The 22,206-nt window shown below is 58.7% G+C and overlaps 1 protein-coding gene across 5 annotated transcripts; it reads left to right on the top strand.

Moving 5' to 3' along the window:
- The first annotated feature begins 2,691 nt into the window (after positions 1-2,691).
- MLXIPL (MLX interacting protein like) lies at positions 2,692-20,715 on the top strand. 5 transcript variants are annotated; one of them, XM_060285204.1, is made up of 18 exons: positions 2,938-3,066; positions 4,970-5,177; positions 6,872-6,978; positions 10,896-10,978; positions 11,143-11,232; positions 11,556-11,600; positions 12,098-12,299; positions 12,424-12,504; positions 15,538-15,707; positions 16,993-17,521; positions 17,746-17,813; positions 17,889-18,039; positions 18,196-18,308; positions 18,399-18,518; positions 18,683-18,810; positions 18,891-19,014; positions 19,603-19,732; positions 20,000-20,715. In XM_060285204.1, exons 2-18 carry the CDS (start codon positions 5,104-5,106, stop codon positions 20,116-20,118), a joined length of 2,334 nt encoding a protein of 777 aa, XP_060141187.1. In that variant the 5' UTR covers positions 2,938-3,066; positions 4,970-5,103; the 3' UTR covers positions 20,119-20,715. The 5 variants fall into 5 exon arrangements, with proteins under 5 accessions (XP_060141185.1, XP_030727868.1, XP_060141186.1 ...); XM_060285202.1 differs by lacking the exon at positions 4,970-5,177 and having other exon boundaries at positions 2,692-3,066; positions 17,892-18,039; XM_030872008.2 differs by lacking the exon at positions 4,970-5,177 and having other exon boundaries at positions 2,692-3,066.
- The last annotated feature ends 1,491 nt before the right edge of the window (positions 20,716-22,206 follow it).

Raw genomic sequence — 22,206 nt, 5'->3', positions numbered from 1 at the left:
TTCTCTAGTTGTGGCGAGCGGGAGCTACTCTTCATTGCGGTGCGCAGGCTTCTTGTTGCAGTGGCTTCTCTTGTTGCAGAGCACGGGCTCTCGGCGCACAGGCTTCACTAGTTGCGGCGCGTGGGCTCAGTAGTTGTGGCTCGTGGGCTCTAGAGTGCAGGCTCAGTAGTTGTGACACATGGGCTTAGCTGCTCTGCCGCATGTGGGATCTTCCTGGACCAGGGATTGAACCCATGTCCCCTGCATTGGCAGGCAGATTCTTAACCACTGCGTCACCAGGGAAGTCCCAGAACACTTTTTAAAATTTAGTAATTGATATACGTATTTTTAAGATTGAAGATGTCATCGTGGGAGAAATCAGAATTTGTGGGCTTCCTTTTCTTATTCAGATAAGTGAGTTTATTTTTTTCCAAAATTCATTTGGGTAACTGTTTTGTATTTTTTGTGTCATTTTTTTTAAATTGAAATATAGTTGATTTACAGTGTTGTGTTAGTTTGTTAGGTGTACAGCTAAGTGATTCCATTTTTTTATATATATTCTTTATATGTATATATTTTTTTCATATAAATATAATATATATTCTTTTCCGATTCTTTTCTATTATAGGTCATTACAAGATATTGAATATAGTTCCCCGTGCTATACAATAGGCCCTTGTTTATCTTGGACTTCCTTTTATTTGTTGTAGTATTGTTTTGTTTTGAATTATGTGCAGAGGGATTGTCTTTTCAGTGCTTAAGCCTCCAAAGGTATTATCAGGCCCTCAGGAGGGCAGAAATGGGGTGCAGATGCCTGTGGAGGGTTAGGGCAAGGGGTGAGGGAGATAATCCACTCTACTGAGAACCAGCTCAAAGGAAAGCCTTTTGAACCACAGAACACAACTCTGAGATTTTCTCCTGGGGACAGGAGGCCTGAGGAGCCTGGGAGGGTGAGCTGGAATGCTGATAGCAGGGACTTAGAACCAAGGGTGGTTCAAGTTGCAGGACCCTAAGAAATCACTGAATTCAACTTCCCCATTTTACAGAGAGACAGATCCCCAGTAAGACAGAGACTTGCCCAGGGTCATTCATGGAATTAGTGGCAGAGCAGGATCAATTCAGGTGTCTGCTTAAGCCAGGGCCCCTGAAGCTAGGAGGCGCCAAGGGAGAGGAGGCCCTGTTTCCTACTCCTACCTCCACAGTGCGTTCCCCAAGTGCCTGGGTGCCCAGCATGGGGGCTCAGATACTCTAGGACACAGTTCTGCCTCAGGGCCCAGAGGCCAGGGGAGAAGTCAGACAGGCACATAAGGGAAATCCACTGTGCCAGGGATCCCAAAAGGGCCACTTAGGGAGGGCCCTCTCTCCAGAGGAGGCAGGCTGAGGTGGGCATACGAGGAGTCCCAGAATTTGGGAGAGGTGGGCAGGGAGAATGAACACCTGCAGAGAGCAGCAGGGGGCAAGTGGAGCAGGGCAGCTGGGGCTCCTGGGAATGTGAGGTGACTGTTTGTCAGGGACAGAGGGAACCTGTCCAAGGGACGTGGTGTGTGGAAGGGCTGGCCTGTGACCAGCCTGGGTAACCATTTCGGCACCTCAAGCGGTCCCAGGGGCCCTCGGGGCACTGCTGTTTGATTGTGAGAGCTGTGTGATTCTACCAGGGGATGGAAGAAAGTGTATGGGGGAACCTTTTCCAAGCCTTCAGCCCCCAAATGACCACTTCCTCCCCTTTCCCTCCTGTGTGTTAACTAGGCCACACCCTCTGCAAAACCAAGGGAAGTTAACATTTGCCTCCAGCCCTCACCTGTCCCCGAACCAGAGATAGCCCTGGGTGGGAATGCCGGAATTCTTCTAGACCAGGCTTTGTGGCTGTCCCTCTGTAGATCCGTGGGCCTGTTTGCACTCCTGTGGACTCTGGTGCCCGCTCTGATGTGGGGCAAGAACTCTACCTCTAAGGATTGTTAAAGGCGCCAGTGAGGTGACAGGTGTGATTGCCTCAGACCGAACAGCCTAGTTTGTGTCCTCTGGGTGAGAAGAGGGCCTTCAGAAACAGGAACACAAGGTGGACCACTGGGTCGGTGAGAGGAGGGGGCCCAGAGCAGATGGCCTGCCTAGGGGATGTCCAGGGGAGGGTGACCAAGGCTCTGCCTTGCCAGCGATTACCCATCACCACTGGTAACGATCCTGCGTGGCCAGGCAGGATTCACGCTCATCTAACCCCCAGGACCTCTGTGCAGGTGCAGTGATGATTATAATGGTAACTGGAGGTATTGAGACCGTCCTGTGGGTAGGCCACGCGAGACTTCTGAGAGGTGGGTGCTTCCAGCTGCGTGGAGCACTGAGAGAGTGAATGTGAGCCGGGAGATCAAAGAGAGCAGGGGGGCAGTAGTTAGGTGAGGGGCTTCACGGGAGGGCACCCCTGGGGGCAGGAATCCCTGGCACTGAGGCGCTTTCTGGCTCAAGTGTGAACGACTCTTCTTGAGACCCCTTTTGGGTGAAGTAGGGGCGGTTCCACCAGGACTCCAAGTGGTTACAGCATAAGGAAAGACGGGAGGGGACATAGGGACCTCCTCCTCTTCCAAACTCTAGACCGCGGGAGCTCCAGGCCAGCGTTCTCACACCTGGCGCATTGATTATGCTAATTTAAGACAGCCCCGTCCACTCCCACACGCCACGAGGCCCCGCCCCTCGAGCGACCTATCGTGGTTGGAGGGCGGGGCTATGCTAATGAGCCGGCCTGGCCCCAAGGGTTGCGCGGGCAGCTGCACCTAGCCCAGGCGAGGCGGCGGCGGCTATGGCCACGGCCGGAGCGCTGGCGGGTCTGGTCGCGGGCTTGCAGGGCCCGCGGGTCGTCCCCAGCCCGGATTCGGACTCAGACACAGACTCGGAGGACCCAAGTACCCGGCGCAGCGCAGGCGGGCTGCTCCGCTCGCAGGTCATCCACAGCGGTCACTTCATGGTGTCATCGCCGCACAGCGACTCGCTGACCCGGCGGCGCGACCAGGAGGGGCCCCTGGGGCTCGCCGACTTCGGGCCGCGCAGCATCGACCCCACACTCACCCGCCTCTTCGAGTGCATGAGCCTGGCCTACAGGTGAGGGGGGCTTCGGGGCCGACGACCTCGGCCCTCCATGGCGGCACCGCGCGCTGGGGCCCCGGACACCCCACCCGGCCCCCAGCCTTGGTCCCGGCTGCTCTCAGAGACTCCGGCGACATCCTGGATACCCTCCTCTCCCCAGCCCGGAGCGTCCTCTGACCCCGGCCCAGCCCACTGGCTCCCGACATGCTTACGCGCCTCCTGGTTCCCATTCCTCAGCACCGAGACCCCCTTCCCTAAGGCTGGGATCTCCTGCCCTCCACCTCGACCTCCGTAGGCCCACCGCGGGCCTCTCTCTCCCGTCCCGACCCCTCTGCCCCCAAAGAATGCCCCCAGGGCATCCCTTGCGCTCCCAGGACCCTTGGCCATCCTAACATTCCCACCCTCCACTCCGGGGGCCACTCCACCGGACAACCTGCAGCCTTCCGCTCCCAACGCAGCAGTCCCCGCCCAGGCCCGCTCTATTCTTGCACCCTCGCGATACACCTCGCGCCCATGTTGTCCCAATTCATAGCCAACGTCGACTGAAACCCAGTCTCTCGTCCAGCCTGCACCCCTCAATTGCCGGAACACCTGTTCTTGACCTGCTAGGTCGAGGGTGGCGGGAGGAGGGTGCCCCGGCCGGCCCAGAGGGGCGCAACTCTTAGTTTCCCAGCCGTGGTCCGGCAGTGGGTGTTGCAGGCCGCGCGGGGCTGGTCTCCGGGCGGCGTGGCCTCGCCCACCCGGGTCGCCACGCGAGGCTGAGCGCCTAATGTTGCCTGGGACCCCTGATTGGCGCGTCGCAGAGCACGCCGGCCGCGCCCGGCCCCAGCTCCACTCCTGTGTCCCAGGGGAGGGCGCGAACCGGGGTCCTGGCTCAGTGCCCCGGAGAGCAAAGTTCCCCGGAGCGGAGGGACCAGGATAAATTATCAACCGAGAACCGTAGGGGAGAAAGGGGGATCGGCCAGCCTTGATCTTTTCTCTGTGTAAATATTCCTCTTCCTCTGCGGCTCCTCCTCCTCTTCTGAGAACCGCTGGTTACAGACCTGCACTTGCTCTGACTGGGATCCAGAGCTGCGGTGGGGATTGGGGAAGAGTGTTGCCCACCCCCCACTGTGGCGCCCAGCCTCGACTCCATTGGCTGGACGCTTTGTAACCTTGGCCCACACGCTCTGGCCCCGGGCCCAGGTCGTGTTGCAATCTGATCATCCAGAGCGCCAGACCTGTGTGGAAAGTTCAAATTCCCATCCCTTCCTCCCGCCCCTCCTCGGACATCAGGGGACCTCCTGGGAAAGGGCATCTAAGGTCACGGTACACCAGATTTGGGCACCCCTGCTCCCCAGACTCCCCCAGGGTCCCCCTTTTCCCATCCATTCCCAACTTAAGCTTTCTGCTTTACATTACACACTGCTCTGCCTGGGCTGGCTCATGCCCCTATCTCAGACCACAGTGACCAAAAGGGGAGGTTCAGGGGAAATGGCAAGGCAGGGGGCAGAGCACACTCCAGGAACCACCCACACTAGGAGGCTGACTGGAAGCTGATGTGACCCCATTCAGGGGCAGCTGGGGTAGAGAAGGCTGGGCTTTCTCCCTAAACCCCCAGAATATTCAACCTCTGTGGCCCGCCCCGGGTGGGGTCCTAAGTGCCAGGGATGGTAGTGGCTCAGTGTCAGAGGAGTCTTTGAGTTCCCCCATAGAGGAAAAAACTGAGGCTCAGACTGGGACAGTGTTTTAGCCCTTAAAGACCCCTAATTGTAGGGGTTCCTTGGAGGGGAGAGGATTGTGGAAGCTGGGGTATCCCAAGAGAGTAAGGAGATGGGCAGGGACAGCAAAGCAAGGAGTCCAGAGGTGCCAGGAAGAACTGGCCAGCTTGACCCGGAGAACAGCCTGTAGACGTCTGACCAGCTTTCACCCTCAGCAGGGCTGTATGGGCAGAGAGAGGACTGCTGCACTGGGAGGAGGCCCGTGTTCCATGGTTCTGCGGGTGGAACCCTCAGGGAGGCAGGTTCTGGAAGTTCCAAGAAAACACTTGTTCATGGTCAGAGCTGGCTAGCTATGGAAAGAATGGCCTCAGGAGTGAGGTGGAGCAAGCAGGACTCTAAGGAAATTTCCAGGGAAATTTCCACAAGGTAGATATGTGTGTGTGGGCAGGGGAGGGCGGGGTGTTCTGAGTTTTCTCCATCCCATCCCCAAGATTCCCAGAATTTCTATTGCTTGTAAGAATCCCTTGAACCCTGGTCACAGGCTTTTGGCTCCAGGCTGGGCCCCTCTCCTCACCTCCCAGCCAACAGGCCCAGCACAGACCAAATCCTTTCCTCCTGGGCGTGGATGTCACTGTCTCACCTCCCCCAGCCCTGCCTGGCCACGCTGTAGCCTCAGCAGGGAAATGGAGGAAGGAGGGCAGGCAGGCTGGGGGTAGGGCGCGGGGTGATCAGAGTGGGCTGGGAGGTTGCTGGGATACAGGCTGGGGCAACAAACTCAGGAGTCCCCCCAGGTGCCACAGAAGAAGCTGGCCCAGGAGGTATCAGAGTGCCCCTACTCCATGTCTCCTGTCTAGACAGATGGTGTTTATCTGACAGGAGGGAAAGGGGCCAGCCAGCGGGCCTGGGTGCTTGGCCCATGTACCCTATTTGGGTAATGAGGCCTGTTGTGCCTGGGGGTAGCAGTCCCCCCCCAACCCCAGAGCAAACACAGGAGCTTGGAGACCAGAGAGTAGAGGGGACTCAGTGACCCATGCACTCAAGGGACTGCAGGAGCCAGACTGCCACCCACCTGCCCCTCACCCCCAGGAACTGGGAGAGGGCCCTGGAGAGAGCAGGCCTGGCGTTCTGAAAGACTGAGCCTTGGGGCCTCAGCCTTCCATGTGAGCAAGAGTTGGAGAAGCTGGGCCAGAGGGGACTCATGCATAACCCAGCTTGTGAATCATGAGGAGCGAGGGAGGGGCCAGCAGGGGTCTAAGACCCTGAACATCTTGGCCTCCTAGGCCAGCTCCCCGGGGGTGGCAGACTTGGCCTGTGCCCATCAGGACCCTGAGAGTCAAGCCCCTCACCTGGTAGAGCCCTTCCGTCTCATGGATTTGATTGGCTACTAGGGTTAGAGTCAGGGTCAGGGTTAGGGTCAAGGTGCCCCCTGCCCATCACTCTACCATCCTAGCTGCCTTCCTTTGGGTGGGCCCTGGTGGCTATTGTGTTGCACACACCCCTGGGAAGGGGTGCACCTTCCAGGTCAGTCCAGATTGCCATCCTGGGATTCTGGGCTGGGCAGACACCAGAAGGGCAGTGAAAAGGCAGTGGCTGGCTGCTTGGAGGCTGCCTCTGGTGAAGAGGCTCTGTCTCTACTCAGACAAACCTTACCCATCCCCTAGGCCTAAGGGGGCCAGTGAGACTGGTGGAGAAAAAGCCACAGGTCCTGAGTGAGTCCCCATCATGTCATGTGACCTTGGGCATGTCCCCTTCGTTTCTTGACCCTCAGTTTCCTTAAGTAAGAAACAGGCGAAAACCCTCCTTAGCCCGCCTATGAGATAGATGCCTGTGAGGCCAATGGACATTGTCTTTCTGACACCTGAGCTGATAAACAGATTTCAGCAGGTCTCACCAAAGAACACAGAGGCCCCAAGTGGGGACCTGGGAGAGTATTTTAAAGGTCTGCCTCTCAGGGTAGACATTTCAGGCAGATTAGAGTGAGGGGCAGGATTTGGGAGGGGTGTTCATCAAGTTGCCCACCATAGATGAGTGCCTCGTGCATGGGAAGAAAGTGGAGCCAGCCCCCTCCAACCATCCCCTTTCTCCACGCCCCCCCTGACCCAGCCCTCTCCCTCTGACAGTGGCAAGCTGGTTTCTCCCAAGTGGAAGAACTTCAAAGGCCTCAAGCTGCTGTGCCGGGACAAGATCCGCCTCAACAACGCCATCTGGAGGGCCTGGTATATCCAGTGTGAGTGGGCACCACAGGCCCCAGCAGGAGGGCTGACAAAGGGGCTGCCCCGGAAACCCCCAGGGCCCTCAGGGCCAGCAGCCACAGAGAGCTTTGGGGGAGGCCAGGTCCCCAGCATCAGGACCCTCAACAGCTTCTAAACCCAGAGGGTCTTGGGGGATGTGTCCCAAAGGGCGCTCTCCACTGTGAAGTTGGACACAGCAGGGGTCACCCTTCGGAAGTCCTAAAGTGAGCTGAGATTTGGGGAACTGTTCAAGGCCCATTCTGCATCCCTTTAGTGTAGTCAGGTGCCTCAAATGCCAGGGTAGAAAGAGGCGTTCAGTACTATCCGGGCCAATCGCACCCCTTTGCAAAGGGGAAACTCAGATCCTGGTGGGTCTCTACCAGCCTTCCACTGACGTCCTTAGGTTCCCCACCATGGAGATTTGGGGGGAGGGGGCCCAGAGAGGCCATGTGGAAGGGACTCTGGTCTTGGAGTCACCCAGAGCTGGTTTCCCACCCTGTCTCTGCCCCTTGCTGGCTGTGTGACTGCAGGCAAGTTGTCTAACCTCTCTGAACCCATTTTTTCATCTATAAAATGAGGCCAAGAGTCCTAACTTTGATGGCTGGCATGGGGATAACGGGTATGAACAGGGCTGGCACAAAGTTGGTGCTTAATAAATGATGGTTGAATCCGATGTACCCTTGAGGAGGTCACGGTCATTCATTTGGGGATACAAAACCCACCTATGCCCCATGGCAGGGTAGCAGAGGCTGAGAGACCTGTGCTGGACCTTGTCCAGCTCAGTAAGGTCCTCCTGTAGGATCAAAGGCTGCGCTGAGCTGGGAACACACAGCGTAGGAGGGACCACACACGGTATTCTCTGTAGTGGCCCCACTGGATTCCATTCAAGCAGAGAAAACAAGTGGGGTTTTTTTGTTTGTTTGTTTTTGGTTTCTATTCATCTTTGTGCCCGGCACTTTCCTAAATCATCTTATTTAAGGCTTCCTAGCAACCCTGGGAGATAGGTTTTATCACCCCTATTTTATGGATGAGCAAGTGAGACCCAGAAGGCGAGTGACTTACTCAGGGTCACTGAGCATAAAAGGAGCAGAGCTATGACTGGCTGTGAGTTCAGGGCTCTGCAACTCAGCCCAGCGCTCCTTTCACTGCTCCCAGCTGGCTGGCTTCCAGCCCTCGCCTGAGAATGTTAAGGACGGGCCCTGCCCAAACCAGGAAGCTGATAGGCCGGGGGGAGAAGGTGTCTCTAACTCCCTCACCCTCCCACCCCACCCTGAGCTTTCACCCTGTACCCTTTCCCCTCAAAGCTGGATGGGGTGCAGACCCTTCTCTCTGCAGAAGAAATTTCTGATGCCACTCAGGGGTCCTCACCCAGCTTGTGGCACAAGTTGATGGAAGGACCCCAAGTTCTAAGTCAGAGAGGGGTTGAGTCAAGTTCCAGCACACCCTAGCTGTGTGACCTTGGGAAAGTCTCTAGCCTCCCCCAGTTGGTGCTTGCTCATCCGTCAAGTGGGAATCATAATAGATCCTATTGCTGAGGTTTGCTGTGAGTTTTCAGCGAGATAGATGGTCCGTATCTCAACACAGGGCCTGAAACACACAAGGGCTCCCTGAAGGTGAGCTGCTGGGATTTACTACTATTATTGCGATAATAGCAACAGCAGGCCTCTAACCAATGTCAGGACTCCTCCTCCCTGAACACGGAAGGTTTGAAGGGGGGCTTCAGGAAAGGGGGAGGAGTGGGGTTGCTGGAGGGCTGCCTGGCTCCTCCCCCTCACACCCCCACCCTTTCGGCAGGCTCCTGGCCTCCAAGAGCCCTTCCTTTTCCACACCCCCAAGTCATCCTGATTTCCTCTGATATCCCAGAGCACCTCTCATGAGCTGACTCTCCACCTTGCTTTAGCTCATGTGATGTGTGTGCTTTCCTGTCTCTCCCACTAAGCTGGGAGATTCCTCCCCGATCCATTCATGGATCCCCTGTCCCAGCATCTATCCCAGCATAGGTGCAAGGGCCTAGGAGGCTGCATGAATGGATGAACTTATCATTGTTAAATAAAGCATGTCCCAGCTCTACGAAGCCACATGATCCCTGCCCTTCTGTCCAGAGCACAGGGTTGCCAAGTGGGGGAGGGCAGAGCCTGACCAGGGCTGCTCAGCACTGACTCTCTGGGGGCCCTGGGCAAGCCCAGTCTTTCCTGGTGCTCATATCCTCAACTAGGCAGCCAGGAACAGATACTCTGAGATCCTCCTTGCTTTAACCCCCAGGAGTCCACGCAGCCTGGACTGCTGTGTGCCAAGCTCTGTGCCAGATGTAAGGATTTGGGGCTAAAAGCAACAGCTTCTGCCTTCACTCCCAACGGAGAGGCCAGCATGTAGAGAAATGGCCAAGGCAGGGTGGAAAGTGAGGCACATGGGACCATGGGGTTTCAGACAAGGGAAAGCTTCCTAGAACAGGAGTAGCCCTAGGCTATCCTGATGGGCGGGCAGACGTGATGAGGCAGAGGGAAGGGAAGGGGATTCCACGTAGAATAAAACCAGAGGGCTGTTGTGGGGGGGCGGGGTTCGGGTCTGGCTTCAAGGTGGGGCATATGAAGGCAATGGAAAGGCAGGAGAAGCAGTGGGGCCAGTCCCGGAGGGCTTGGAAGCCAGGCTAAGGGGTGTGGGCTTTATCCTGGAGGTTCAGGGAGCCATGGAGGGGTTCAGGCCTGTACTGCCCTTTAGGAAGAATTGACCTGGCCGCAGCAGGAAGATGGGCTGGAGAGTGTGAGGCTGGAGTCAGGGAGGTCTAGGCGAGAAATGACACCAGACCAGGGAGAACGGTGAGAATATGGAGGGGAGGGGACGGTGGAAGAAATGCCACACACCCTTGGGATTGAGAGGGTTAGTCCAAGGATTAGATGGGGACACTGGGAGATGGTGGGGAGCTGGGAGACTGGGATGCAGTGTTGGCAGTCCAGAGGAGGCGTGGGCTTGGGAGGGAAGTTCCCAAACGTCTGAGAGTGATGTTTTGAGACTTCCTAATGGAGGTTCCCCAGGCAGCTGGAAGATGGGTCTGAAACTGGAAAGGAGCAGGGTGAGAGAGGCTAGGAGGAGTGGGCCTGGCAGAAGGGCCAGTGAAAAGTGGTCAGGGAGGTAGAACAGAGGGAAGGTTCCCGGGGCTTAGGGAGGAGGAGGGTGCCCTGCAGCCAAGGTCTCGGAGGACAGGACTGGGGAGGGCCAGAGCCTTGAGTTCAGGAGCTGGGCCAGCGGGGTGGGTGTGCGGGCAGATGCTGAGGTACCGGAGGTGACAATGCAACTGGGAGGGCAGAGGTGGATGTGGTGAGTGACAGGTCTGCCAGAGTCTGGGAGGAAAGCAAAGGGGTGATGGGAAGAAATTTAGCTTGTTGGGAAGCAAAGGAAGGGGAAGGTTGGAGAGGTAAAGGAGAGCCTGGAATTTGTTTATAGGCCAAAAAGGAGCCTGGAGAGAGATAAGGTTGAAGACAGGGATGGGAGTGGAGGAGGCAGAGAAAGGGCTCAGGCAGGTGGCCTGAAGTGGGCCAGCGGTGGCTCTCAGATGGAATTGGGTATCCTGAAGCAGGGGACCAGGGCTCTGGACCTCTAGCTCGCCAGCCTGACCAGGACCTTCTTGGGGCAATTAACTTCGTGTGGCCCAACAATGCCATTCAGCAAGCATTGCCTGCACACCTACTAGGCTCCCAAGGGGGCAGATGGGGTGTGGGAGGTTTGTTTTACAGGGTCTCATAGAAGAGGGAGATCTGGGAGAGCTAGAGCAGGCAGCAAGGCTTCCTGGGGGAGGTGGCACTTAATCAGAGCATGGAAGGCCAAGCAGGATTTCATAGTGTGGCACTTGAGTCCCAGTCCCCTTGGATGGGAGATGAGGGAGCTGGACACCCCTGACCTGGCGCTCTTCTCTCAGATGTGGAGCGGAGGAAGAGCCCCGTGTGTGGCTTCGTGACCCCCCTGCAGGGGCCTGAGGCTGATGAGCACCGGAAACCGGAGGTAGCTGAGACCACGGGACCAACCACCTGCCGCCCCACCAAGCCAGGCCCCTCCTGCCCATCACTCCTCATGCTGAGCGGGAGGGGCTGGCCCAGAGGGAGACTGGGTGAGGGGTGGGGTCGATGCCGCCCCTCGCACTGAGTCCCCTACCCGGCCCTCCTCAGGCCGTCGTCTTGGAGGGGAATTATTGGAAGCGGCGCATCGAGGTGGTGATGCGCGAGTACCATAAGTGGCGCATCTACTACAAGAAGCGGGTCAGTGGGGGGCCCTTTCCCCTGCGACTTCTGGCCACGGCCTCTCTTGCAAGAGCCCGGGAGGGCTTCCCCCCCCAACCCCAACCCCAACCCCGACCCCGACCCCGACCCCGACCCTGTCCTCCATTAAGACCCAGGCCGACAGCGCCACCCAGTGGCCACAGGACCTCCTCGCAACCTCCTTACCTCCCAGGGCCAAAGAGCTTCCGTGGGGAAGTGAGGGATCCGGTTGATCTGGGGGAGCTAGTGAGTAGGGAGGCCTTGGCGGGGAGCGATGGAGGAGCGGAAAGGGATCCAGTGTCCACCTTTGTGTGTTCCTGCAGCTCCGTAAGTCCAGCAGGGAAGGGGATCTCCTGGCCCCAAAGCAGGTGGGTGCTCCCTGGACCCAGAGAATGGATGCTTCCCTCCGGGTGGGCGAGGCAGTGGTGGTGGGGTAAGGGTGGGACGTGAGTGGAGTGGGTGTGTCCTCTGGTTGATTAATTGAGCTTTTCTCCCCTTGGGAAGGGCAGCATTGGAGCGCAGTGGTGGGAAGACCCCAAGCCTTCTGGTTCACTAAGCAAGTGGTGGGGAAGCATGGGGCTCTAAGAACTGGGGACCCAGGTAGGGAAAAGTGTAGGGGCGGGAAGGGACCCTCATCTCTTCAGCAGGCCACCCCAGCCTCTCTCCTGGGAGGAGTTGTTGGAGGCCAGTGGGGTGACCCTAGCCTTTCAGGCAGCAAACTGGGTCCACCGGAGAGAGGAGAGGAGGGGCTGTATGCAGAGAGGCCCCCTGGATGGCTGACCACTTCATCCCCCAGGCAGGGGGCGGTGGGAAGGAGTAGGGCAGTGGAGCCCACCTGGGGCTGCTGACAGCTCTGTCTCCTCAGGTGGAAGGGGGGTGGCAGCCGCCGGAGCGATGGTGCGAGCAGCTCTTCACCAGCGTGGTGCCCGTCCTGCTGGCGGGCCCAGAGGAGGAGACCGGCGGGCGGCAGCTTCTGGATCTCGACTGCTTTCTGTCCGACATCTCCGACACACTCTTCACCATGACTCAGCCCAGCCCTACACCCCTGCAGCTGCCCCCCGAGGACGGTGAGGGGCTGCGCCAGGAAAGGGAGGCCTGAGGGGATCCAGGCAGCCAAGGGAGGATGGCCAGGCATGGGTGCCCCCACTCCACCCTGCCCGATGCTGCTGACATCACCACTGCCCCCTCCAGCCTATGTTGGCAATGCTGACATGATCCAGCCAGACCTGACGCCTCTGCAGCCCAGCCTGGATGACTTCATGGAGATCTCAGGTGGGGCAGGCCCCTCCTCCTGGGTGAGTGGATGGTCAGGGTCAGTGGGAGGAAAGCCCCAGTACGCTTGAGACCTCAGGCCAGTCCCAGGCCCCTCTGGGAGGGCAGATGATCTGGGTGATTTCTGAGGGATCTTCCTGGTCTCCCTTTGTCTGGCCTTGGGATGCAGGTGCCGTGGCCTCAGGTGAGAGCAAGCCAGACAGGGTACCTGGCAGGGGACAGGGGACCAGGAGCGTTGAAGCTGCAGGCTCTGGGGAGTTCCCAGGAGAGCAGTAGATGCTGGGACTCTCTCAGGGGAGAGAGGGTCTTTGATGGCTCTCCTTTGTTTGGGTCTATTTATCAGTATTTATATAATTCATTAAAAAAACTATTTATTAAAGAACATTTCAAGCATACACACAGGTAGGGAGAGAGAGGAGTTCACTGACCCTCATGGAATCCTCACCAACGTCAACATTTATCAACTCTTGGCCATTTTATCTCATCTAGACCTCACCCAATTCTCCCCTCCTATGTTATTTTTAAGAAAACCCCAGGAATCATATCTTACAAAGCATTCTTTAAAGTAGCCCTTGGCCCTGGCTCCCTCTCCTGAACCCCAGGGCCACCAGTCGCCGCTTTCTCACGTCCCTCCGGAGAGATCATGTCTATATAGCACATGTGGGCCGACGTCTCTTCTTGTCTCTGTAGCAGCCTGTCTCTCGCATCGCTTCCTTCACTTAGACTGCTGCTGAGAGCCACACACTTAGGGGGCTCCGGAGCCGTGCTGGGGGTCAGACGTGGAGGCTCAGCCTGTCTCAGCTGAGGCCCTGGGTGCAGAAAGGGGGCTCCTGGGATAAAGGCTTGCATTGGGTGACCCCTCCACTCCTTCCTGACTGGCAGGGTCCTGGGCCTGTCAGTTAAGAGGTGAAAGCCTATGGGGCGGGGACGAGGGAATGAGGAACCACCCCCATGCCTGCCTGGGTGGGGGCTGGGGGCTGCGGGGACAGCAGTGTTGATGGCAGTGCCCTGGGAGCAGACCAGCCTGGGAGGGCAGCAGCCCCGTCTGGGCACACAGACCCCTGCCGCAGGTAGGAGCCCAGCCGCTGCCCCCCAAACCCGGGCTCTGGGCAAAACCTGATCGACCGGGGCTGGGAAGCGACTTCTCTCGGTGCAGGGTGGCTGCCAGAGTGGGGGCCAGCGAGGGCAACCTACGGTAGGGGGTGTGGGTCGCACAGGGGAGGCGGCTAGTGTGGCCCCCTTGAGCGCCCCGTGAACTGGGAGGACAGGGAGCGCCAGGGCCGTCAGGGCTGCCGCTTGGCCCCCAAGAGCTCCTCACTTGAGAGGAAACCTAGTGAGGGGGCCATAACTCTGTGGAGGGAGGGGGCTTGGTGGAGGGGCTCAGGGAGCAGGGAGAGGCTGGCTGAGGGCCCCTCGGGGAAGCACCGGGCGGGGGAGGGGCTCAGCCAGGGGATGGCAGGTCAGTGGGGGCGACAGGGGGGTGGGAGGGCTCCGCGGGTGGCTGGGACTCGGAAGTGCCTTCTGTGGGCGTGGGGTGGGGACACGCCGTGGTGAGGGGACGTGGTGACTCAGGCTGGGCTGGGCTTGCTGCTCTGTGAGCCCCACCGGGTTCTGGGGAGTGGGCGGCACGGTGAGCAGCAGCTGCTCTGTGGCCCTGAGCATCCCGGGGCTCCGTGATGAGGCCCGTGGTCCCTGGGGGCCGGGGGTGGAGGATCGGCGGCCGCTCACCCGCTGCCACCCAGTCCTTCTGTGGAAGAGAGGCAGGAGGACAGCAAGAAGATCCCTTCGGCCCTTGTGGCCGAGAAAGACACACAGACACACACAGAGGTGGGCACAGGGCAGACATGTACACACTGAGCACCTCACACCAGGGCAGGTGCACACGGACTCAGACAGAGCTCCAGACAGCGGGACCGACACACAGGGAGGCAGACAGACAGGTGTTACATGAGACTGACACACGCAGAGCCGGCCATCCAGCAGCACACGGGCCCCCAGTCACATGAGATGCACAAATAAGACCCGGTCAGCCTCGAGGTTTGGTGCTGGCTTATCCCACTCCTGAGTTTCCTTCGAGGGGGCCCCCGGGAGAAAGGCCTGACCTCCGGTCTTGGCCAGGGGGCTGGGGTCCATCCAAGGCCAGTGGGGTCGCGTCTGACCAGACCAGGAGGCCTTGGGAGCTGGTGCAGACAGGAGGCTGCTCAGGGTCAGAGAAAGGTGCCCGGAAGGGAGCGGGCGGGCGGGCGCACCCAGGCCCGGGATGTGGTTAGGCCGCAGGCAGCTGCTTCCCAAAACCAGAATAGCCTGGGGCTTACACAACCCGCACCTCAAACAATCTGGCTGCCCCGCTCCCCGCCAGCTCTTCCAGGCCTTCCAGCACCCCCTCACTCCTGCCCCCGCTCTGAGCCCACCCTCTGACCCCTGCTCTGACCCCCCTTAGTCCCTTCACCCACACTCCTGAGCTCTGTCCTTGTAGCCCTACCCATTGACCTTCCAGCAAACCCGACTTGTCCCAGACCCACTGACCTTCTAACCCCTCTCACCCCTAACTCACTCCGTGAACTCCTGACGCCATGATGCCCTTTTCCCCATCCTAGACCTCCTCCCCTTGGACCCCACCCTTTCCCTCCCCGGTAGTCTCCAGTACCAGTACCACCCCGCCCCACCACGTCCCCAGCAGAGCTGGTAACAGAAGCAGACAAGGCCTGGGATTCCCAGGCCGGGGGTGGGGAAGGGGGGCCTCTGGAGCCAGTTTTGGGGCTCGGTGGGAAGGCTGCTTCCTGGGGTGTCCCACTGACACCCCCGTACATCCCCCTGCTGTCTCCCACTCAGGCCCATCCCACCAGAGCCTCTGCTGTGGCTTCCCCTGAGTGAGACAGAAACTCTCCCAGTTTCACAATCTCCTGTGGAAGGCCCCCCCTCCCTCACCGGCCCCCACCCCACTGCCAGCCCAGCCTGGGGACAGGGCCAGCCCGCTGCTTCCAGCCGCGGCCTTAACCCTGACAGCTGCCACCCTGTGTGTCTGAATTACAGATTTCTTCACCAACTACCGCCCCCCACAGACACCTACACCCTCAAGCTTCCTGGAGCCCCCCAGCTTCGGCCCCATGGCTGACCCTGGCCTCAGCAGTGGGATCCTGGGCTCGGAGGTGCCCTCTGCCTGCTCGGGCATGACCCACCTCTCGGGACATAACCGCCTGCAGGTGAGCTCACCCTGCCCAGCTCACCTGCCCACACCCCGGAGGTATTCAGGGTACTTCCTGAGTATGCTCAGTCCATCGAGAGAGACTGGAGGGGGAGAAAGACCCCATCTGTGGCCTCCAGGAGGGCACCGTTCAGCTGGGGAGGAAAGACCCTCGTGAAGCAGAACTGACAAGATGGTTGGGGGGGGAGCCTGAGGACAGAGGAGCGTGGAGCTGGGCTGCTTGTGGAAGACTTCCTGGAAGAGGGGGGAGTTCTGGGCCTTAATGAATGACTTGGGTTTGGGCAGAAGAAGAGACCAGTAGAGGGAGGAGAAGCAGGAACGGAAGCAGGGAGGCCGAAGCCGAGCGTGTGCAGTTAGGAAGCAGCGACTCCATCATTTTGGTTCAGGAACTCCCAGGCCCACTTCAGATGTTGCCCCCGTGATGCTAGGATGGTTGCCTTTTCCCTCCATTATGAGACTTCTCAGGCACTAGCATAGTTCATTGTTTGAGAGGTCTCTCTCCTTGACTAGACTGTGAGCTCCTTGCTGGAAGGGCTATGCTTTACTCACCGCTGCATCTTCTCATACTTAGCACAGTTCAAGCACATTAACGGCACTGGGTAAATGGTTGCCCAATGAGTGAGCAAGTGAGTGAACGGATGAGTGTGTGGATGGATGGGTGTGTTGGAGAAGAGATCACTGGGTTGTAGATGGGGGTAGATGCTTACAGCTTGGTATATATATATATATAGGTAGGTGAGTGGTTGGTTGGATGGATGGGCTGGTGGATGAATCTGTAAATGAGTAAGTAGTTTGGTGGATCAATAAATGGGCTGGTGGATGGATGTGCGGCTGGTACAGATGGTGGATAGATGGATGGACTACGGGTGGGTTGGTGGGTGAGTGAAGGAAGTATAGGTGGTTGGATGGATTGGTGAATGGGTTAATACCTGGTAGGCTGGTAGAAATATAGGTAGATGAGCTAGCTCATAGATGAGAGAATAGATAGGTCGGTGAATGGATGGAGGATGGATGGATGGATGGATGGATGGGTTGGTAAGTTATTTGGTGAACGAATGGGCAGGCAGGAAGATTGATGCTCTTTCTCATGCCTAATTTGTGCATAAATGGGTTCCACTCTTTCCCCTCATTACATTATAATTTTCCTGGGGTGTGTGTCTGAGGCCAGGGACCATTTCTCCCAACTCTCCCAGTGCCCAGTCCAGAGCTCAGGCAGGGCAAGAGGCTGCCTGGGAGGCCTCAGAAAGGCTAGCTCTCTCCCCTGCCCTCTGTCCCCCAACCAGGCTCGGAGCAGCTGCCCTGGCCCTCTGGACTCCAGTGCCTTCCTGAGCTCTGATTTCCTCCTGCCTGAAGACCCCAAGCCCAAGCTCCCACCCACTCCCGCACGCCCACCCCTCCTCCAATACCCCAGCCCTGCCAAGGGGCTTGGCCTGGAGCCCTGTGCCCCACCCCCTTTCCCTCCCATGGCTCCACTGCCTGCTATGCTGCAGGAAGAGCCTGTCTTCTCTCCCAGATTCTCTTTCCCTCCTGTTCCTCCTGCCCCGGGAGTGTCCCCGCCATCTGCTCCCACGGCCTTCGCACCCACCCCGCAGCTGGGTCCAGGCCCTGCCCCCGCCCCCTTCCCCTTAGACCTTCTACCCTCGGGGTATTCGGAGCCCCCGTTGGGGCCTCACTTCACCGTGCCCCAAGGCACGCGGCCCAGAGGCAAGCCCCCTACCCAGTCCCCCAGGGGGCGGAGGCCCAGCCCCCCCACCTTGGCCCCTGCCACTGCCGGGGGCAACAATCCTTGCCTCGCACAGCTGCTCACAGCAGGTGAGCTGGGAAGGGGATGTGGAGACCAGATGCGGAGCGGGGAGCCTGTGGGATTAGAGGGTGGAGGCTAAGGGGTAGGCTCAGCCGGAGGGCAGGTGGCAGGGAATGAGGGACCTGGGCCCTGAACCCAAAAGCGGTGTGGGCAGTGAGGAGGGGAGGGACGGGGTCTTGGGAGATGATGGGATGGGGGCCCCAGCAGCCCTCACAGTTCTGTCTGTGCACAGCCAAGCCTGAGCAAGCCCTGGAACCTGCGCTTGTGTCCAGCGCCCTCCTCCGGTCCCCAGGGTCCCCGGTAAGATGGCGGGCACTGGGAGGTGGCGGTGAACCCCGGGGCTTCACCCCGACTCTCTGCCCTTCTCCACCCCAGCAGGAGATAGCCCCCGAGTTCCCCTGCACCTTCTTTCCCCCGACCCCGGCCCCTACACCGCCCCGACCACCTCCGGGTCCAGCCACATTGGCCCCTCCCAGGCCCCTGATTGTCCCCAAAGCGGAGCGGCTCTCGCCCCCAGCACCCAGCGGTAAAGAGGGGTTGCAGGGATCGGGGAGCTCTGCGGGAGGGAGGGAGGGGAAGGAAGAAGGGGGGACTACATCTGGGGCCAGGATGAGAGGGCCAGGGAAATGGGACCCTCTCCCCTGTGTTGGTCTGTCTGTGGGTCTGTCTGTCTCTGACACAGGTGGTGAGCAGCGGCTGTCTGGGGAGCTCAACTCCCTGCCGGGCCCGGGGACTCTGAGCGTGTGCACCTCTTCCCCTCAACGCATCCTAAGCCGGGGCCATCCGGACAACAAGGTGGCACCATTTCTCACCCTAAGGTCTGTTTGCTCCCCACAGGCCCTCCCACGCCCCCTCCTAGGCTCACCCCGCTTTCTGCCCCCTCAGACTGAAAACCGGCGCATCACACACATCTCTGCGGAGCAGAAGCGGCGCTTCAACATCAAGCTGGGGTTTGACACTCTGCACGGGTTGGTGAGCACGCTCAGCACTCAACCCAACCTCAAGGTGCGTCTCCAGCCCAGGCTGGCACCTCCGAGCCCCAGGGCCCCATCGTGGAACACCCCAGGGCCCTCCACACACCCGGTTGCCTCCTCCCATCCCAGTGCCTCAGTGGGTCCCGGGGTGGGGGACCCCCAGTCCCTGAGCCCAGCCCTACGGTGCTGCCGTAGATGAGCAAAGCCACCACGCTGCAGAAGACAGCCGAGTACATCGCCATGCTGCAGCAGGAGCGAGCCGCCAAGCAGGAGGAGGCCCAGCAGCTCCGGGACCAGATCGAGGCGCTCAATGCCGCCATCAAGTGGGTGGGGGGGCCCTGCAGGCGCTGGGCCAGGGGGCCTGCTGCCTGACTCCCCGCCCTGACCTGCCCCGTGCCCCCAGCCTGTGCCAGCAGCAGCTGCCTGCTACGGGAGTGCCCATCACACACCAGCGGTTCGACCAAATGCGAGACATGTTCGATGACTATGTCCGGACCCGCACGCTGCATAACTGGAAGTTCTGGGTAGTATCCTCACTTGGCCAGTGGCGGCGTGAGCGCTGCAGCCGGACCAGGCTGGGCCCGACACAGGCTCTGCTCCCCGGGCCGGGCAGGGTCTCAGAGCTGATCCCAGAGGAAAGGGCTCCGATTCTACCCCCTCTTCAAGGCCCCTGGCATCTTGGCCAGCAGCATTACCCAGTGGTGGGCTGGGAGCAGAGGGAAACTGAGGGGGAGCCCCCTGGGTGAGGGGACCACAGCCCTGCCCTCAGAAAGTCCCAGGGGCAGTTTGGGAGAACCTAAACTTGGAGTAACATGACTGGGGTGGGCCTGTGGGAAGACATAGAATCTCTCACTCCCTTACCTGGTCAAGCCCTTGACTGAGCCAGGGCAGGAAGCCCAGGGATGGGGGACAGGCCAGCCCAGAAGGAAGGTCCTGGAGGAGCTGGGGGAAGGGCCTGAGAGCCAGAGAGCTGGGAGGGCCTTAGTGTATGGGAGGGCGGCTACAGTAGGAGTCCTTAGGGTTCAAGGCTGGACAGTAGCCAGATGTCAGGGCTACATGTGAAATGGGTGAGGGTACCAGCTGGATGACAGAACTGCTCCTTGACCTGGGTCCAGTTCAGCATCCTCATCCGGCCTCTGTTCGAATCCTTCAATGGGATGGTGTCTACGGCAAGCCTGCAGAGCCTCCGCCAGACCTCACTGGCCTGGCTGGACCAGTACTGCTCCCTGCCTGCTCTCCGGCCAAGTACGTGAGCCACCTGCCAAGCCTCCGGGCAGGGGCTTCCACCCTACTCAGACCCCAGGTCCGGCCTGTCTTCACTGTGGCCTAGGGTCTTGTCCATCCCCACCATGCCCCCAGATGGGCCACCAGGACATCTGCAGACAGAGATCCTAGGAGGGCATGACTGACAGTCTTGCTAACTAGTACCTCCCCCGATCCCTTTGTCTTCAGCATCCAAGGGTAGGGCCCTGACCCCAGAAAGTGTCTCTCCCTCTCTCTCTCTCTTCCCAGCTGTTCTGAACTCCCTACGCCAGCTGAGTACATCTACCAGTATCCTGACGGACCCAGACTGTATACCCGAGCAAGCCACGCGGGCAGTCACAGAGGGCACCCTTGGCAAATCTGTATAGTGCTGGCCGGACCGTGCTGCTCACTCAGCTGCCCTGGGGCTGCTCTCCCTGGGCACTCCCCTCCTGCTCCGGGTCCGGCTTTCAAGCAGGGTTTCTTCTGATCTCCTGGGAGCCGGGAAGAACTGAGTTCCAGTCCCTGCTCTACTATAGCAACAATGCTGTGACCTGGGGAGATCATCCTCCCTCTTTGGACCTCCATTCTCCAGTCTGCAAAATGGGGACGGGGAAGCTTCAAGTAGAAGAGGATCCCAAGGCCTTAGCAGCTGTGGCACTTGGGGGCCTAAGCTGGCAACTCAGGGAGTTTGAAAGAGGGAAGGGGACGATGCTTCCTTGTCACTCCCACCTGCTCCCCCCACAGGTCAGGCACAGGCTTCTGTTTCTAAGCCGGGAAGGAGAAAAGGAGGTTCCTTCTCTCTGCTCCTCCACTGGTAGCCTGGACGGGCTGCAGGATGGCATCCCTGAGTGAGGCCAGGAAGGTCTGATCCCAGGAGAGAGCAGGGCAGGGGGTGGCCAAGCCAGGGGAGGCATCTGGTATGTGTGTGGATGAGTGTGTGTGGATTTTGTAAAGAATTCTTGACCAATAAAAACAGAAACTGTCAGGGACTGTCAGAGTTTCTCACTCAGGGATGGAAAGAGAGCGGTTTGCAGTGGGAGGTGGCCTTGTAGAGGGCCTCGCTGGCCATGAAGAGATCTTAGCTTGTCCTCTGAGCTGGAAGCTCCTGGAGGGTTTTGAGTGGAGGTGAAAGAAGATCAGACAGAGCTTCTTAACAGGATCCCTCTGGGGGCTGAGTTGAGAATAGGCCACAGGGAGTCAAGGGAGAGATGACAGACACTCAGCCTGGAAATCCTCTATGGCCAGGGGGAGGTTCAGAGAGGCTCACCACCTTCTACGTTGGAGGAGGGCAGAGCCGGGACCCCAGAGTGGAAGTGACAGGGCCTTCCATCCGAACCATCCAGAAGGAGGACGTTGCCTTAGCGGGTAGTGACGGCCTCACTGCGTGAGATGTGCAAGCAGAGGGTGGGTGGCCACCAGGTCGGGATGTCTTAGAAGGAACTGATACTGCAGATTGGAAGTTGGGGCAAATGGCCCCAATACTTCGTCGACCCTTTTTTCAATTTTCTTTTTTGGCTGCACTGCTCGGCTTGTGGGATCTTAGTTCCCCGACCAGGAATTGAACCCGTGCCCCCTGCAGTGAAAGTGCCAAGTCCTAACCACTGGACCGCTGGAGAATTCCCTTTCATTGACTCATTTAACAAATATTTCCTGAGGGCCTACCACAGACCAAGCTATGGTCTTGGCCCTGGGGAGTCTGTTCACCGCTGCACCCCTCTCCTCGTGGAGCTTACATTCAGGCCTGGCGAGTCTGAGCCCTCTCACGTGCTCAGAAACCTCTGGAGACGTTTGGGGAGACATTTGCAGGCTAGAAACAGGAGCCGGTCTTCTGGGGGCTTTGTCTTTCCCTCAGTCATGTAGAATAATAATAATGATAACGTGAGTAATTGCACTGTCATCTAGTGTTTACCACGTGCCAAGCACGATTCTAGGCACTTTATTTATATTCACCCACTAATCCTCTCCACACCTGCCTCTATAGGCCTGCGGTGAGAATTGAAGAGTAACTATTCATAAAGCACTTACTACAGTGCGTGGCATATAACGCGATGGAAGAGTTATCATAACGATTACTATTGTCCCCACTTTACAGATGAAAAATTGAGACAGAGAGAGGTTAACTAGCCCAAGTTTGCATAGTTTTTTTTTGTTTGTTTGTTTGTTTTGTTTTGTTTTTTTGTGGTACACGGGCCTCTCACTCTTGTGGCCTCTCCCATTGCGGAGCACAGGCTCCGGACGCGCAGGCTCAGCGGCCATGGCTCACAGGCCTAGCCGCCCCGCGGCATGTCAGATCTTCCCGGACCGGGGCACGAACCCGCGTCCCCTGCATCAGCAGGCGGACTCTCAACCACTGCGCCACCAGGGAAGCCCAGTTTGCACAGTTTTTGAGGTGCCCACCCAGACTGTCTTACTTCAGAGTTTCTGCTTTTAGCCACTTTTTACCGTGCAGGTGACAGATGTACCCAGCCTTTAGG

The sequence above is a fragment of the Globicephala melas genome, chromosome 15 (genome assembly GCF_963455315.2).
Source record: "Globicephala melas chromosome 15, mGloMel1.2, whole genome shotgun sequence".
NCBI classification, from domain to species: domain Eukaryota; kingdom Metazoa; phylum Chordata; class Mammalia; order Artiodactyla; family Delphinidae; genus Globicephala; species Globicephala melas.
This window is presented reverse-complemented; position numbering and strand designations above follow the sequence as displayed.